Here is a 2,364-nt window from a genome sequence, read left to right on the forward strand (position 1 = left end):
GGTATCAGACATACTATTACTTCTCTGATGTCTGTCCAGTTAAACTTGAAATGTTCAAGGTCAGGAAATGTTTCACAGCCCAGCATGACACTGAAGCAAAAATGCAAGGGGCAGAACTGAGGTTAAGCACCTGAGCTGCATGAATGAAAGGAAAAGGGCAGGTGTCCAACACAGCTGGGAGCAGTCATCAGGATTTCCTGTTTCCTCTTCCCAGACATTTTGGCAAGCATGCAGGAGCAAACTGGGGATCAGGAATGGGAGTACGTGGCCCTGTCACACTCCCTGCATGAGAAAGCAGCTGCATGCTCAGGCCCTGCATCACACCCTGCCCAGGATAAAAGGGCTCCTGCTCTGGGCTCCCCATGCACAGCCTCCTCTGGAACAGCCTCTCCTGCCTCCTCTGCACCAGGTGAGTATCTACAAGGGTCACAGTCTCAGCTGGGAGTGCTGGGAACACAGCTCAGTCTACTGCAGGGAAGCAGAGGTGTCTGATGGAGAAGAAGCGAGAGGAGGACCTTGGAGGGGAGCTGGGGAAAGTGAACAAGGAACCTGGGTGGGAAGCATCAGAATCTGTGGCACCGGCTCCCACCATGGGCATGTGCCCGGACATCCTCCAGGAGTCACTGCCCAACTGGATATAGTGTTTCCAGGAAGACAGAGAGACAAGGGGACCAGTTAGAAGATAGAAGCATCATTGCCAGAAGGAAGCTAGGTGAGGGAAATGTTTTGCCAGGGCAATTTAACTCGAAGCTGGTTTCCATTTTCCCCCTAAATCACAGCTCAGGAAGCAGCAGGTAGTAGGGACTGGGGCTTTATAAAACCCTTCGCAGAGGAGACACTGATGCGGAGTTCTTGCACTGACCTTTTGCTTTAATCTCTTCAGACTCACCCACCTCCTGCCACGATGTCCTGCCAGCAGAACCAGCAGCAGTGCCAGTCCCCTCCCAAGTGCCCCACACCCAAGTGCCCCCCCAAGAGCCCAGCACAGTGCTTGCCTCCGGCCTCCTCGGGCTGTGCTCTCAGCTCTGGGGACTGCCATGGCCCCAGCTCTGGGACCGGCTGCTGCCTGAACCTCCATGGGAGCCACAGGTCCCATGGGTGCAGGCGCCAGAGCTCTGGCTCCTGTGATGGTGTCAGTGGGCAGCAGTTGGGGGGCTCTGGCTGTGGCTGAGGCTCTGGGGGCTGCTGCTGACCTGGACTCCTGATGCCGAGACAAAGGATCAGAGGAGACAGCTCCAAGGGTGGTCCTCACCGTGTCCTTCACAAGCCCCCACTGCTGTGCCCCCTGCCTGTGCTGAAACATTGCTGGAGTGTATCCAGCTTTCCTCAGTGGCTCCCCTGAGGAGCCCCCAGAATGCACCTTGGTGTCTGTCAGAACTTGGTGTCTGTCAGTATCTGCCCACCCGTGTCATCTCCCGTGTCTGAGCCTGAAAAAATAATTTTTTTTTTGCCCAGCAAAGACTCTCCTTGACGTTGCTGAACCCAGGCTGCTCTGTGTGTCCCGCCTCCCCTGGGCCCTCCAGCACCACCACCTGGCATGCGGAGCAGGTCCTGACTCCAGGCCAGAAAAGAGCCGTCCAATTCCTCTGACAGGGCTGAGATGAGGAGGGATACTGGTTTGAGGCGACACCAGTGTGAGGCCTTATTTGCCATGGTGTGGATACCATCTATGACTCCTGCCCGGAATCTGTGGGAGATGACTACACCCTCAGAATATGGAGGATATTCCGGGACCCCCAGCTAAGAGACGGGGAATGAGGAGGCAAAGAAACTAATAAAGTAATAACCAAAAAATTATTGCGAGATGGGGCTGGAGAGGTAAGGCCCCCGGATGACTACTAACTCAACATCTTTAATAAAGATCTGCAGAGCTCACAGATGCACGGGGGAAATGCAGAGGGGCTTTCTCAGTGTCAGGTGGGAGGAAATTGGGAGGAAAACTAAAAGCATTCCTGGGGCCTCCCTGGTGGTGCAAGGGGTTAGCACCGCACTATGAAGCAGTCCGCAGCCTCTGCAGCATGCATTCGATTCCTGGCTGACCAGGGAGCAGCTCACATGGCGCAGCAGACCTCTCCTGTCTTGATCGCTGCTCCCCTCAGCGGTGTATTTCAGACAGTCTGCCTGTTCTGTTCCCCACTCTGTCTCTGGTGAATCTTCTCACCCCCCGTATCTCTGGCCTATATCATAGCTCTTGTATGCATAAATAAATAAATCTTAAAAAAAAAAAAAAAACACTCGTGTGGTTTTAAAAATGAAGATAATCTTGGGCCTCCCCAGTGGCATAGTGGTTGAGCACTGGGTTGCGAAGCTGCCTGCAGCCTCTGCAGCACCGGTTCGATCCCCGGCTGCTCCCCGACCACCGAA

General features: G+C 54.5%; 1 protein-coding gene across 1 annotated transcript; it reads left to right on the forward strand.

Annotated features, from left to right (window-relative positions):
• The first annotated feature begins 390 nt into the window (after nt 1–390).
• Nucleotides 391–1,174, forward strand: LOC119237119 (late cornified envelope protein 3D-like). The gene is made up of 2 exons (XM_037501128.2): nt 391–409; nt 884–1,174. The coding sequence occupies exon 2, from the start codon at nt 905–907 to the stop codon at nt 1,169–1,171; it is 267 nt and encodes an 88-aa protein (XP_037357025.1). The 5' UTR covers nt 391–409; nt 884–904; the 3' UTR covers nt 1,172–1,174.
• Nucleotides 1,175–2,364: the final 1,190 nt, after the last annotated feature.

This window comes from Talpa occidentalis, unplaced genomic scaffold, assembly GCF_014898055.3.
Source record: "Talpa occidentalis isolate TD23 unplaced genomic scaffold, MPIMG_talOcc4v2.1 talOcc4.9, whole genome shotgun sequence".
Classification (NCBI taxonomy): Eukaryota; Metazoa; Chordata; class Mammalia; order Eulipotyphla; family Talpidae; genus Talpa; species Talpa occidentalis.

What these genes read in the sequence shown, in the direction of transcription:
- LOC119237119 (XM_037501128.2), top strand. Translation starts at nt 905, where the DNA reads ATGTCCTGCCAGCAGAACCAGCAGCAGTGCCAGTCCCCTCCCAAGTGC.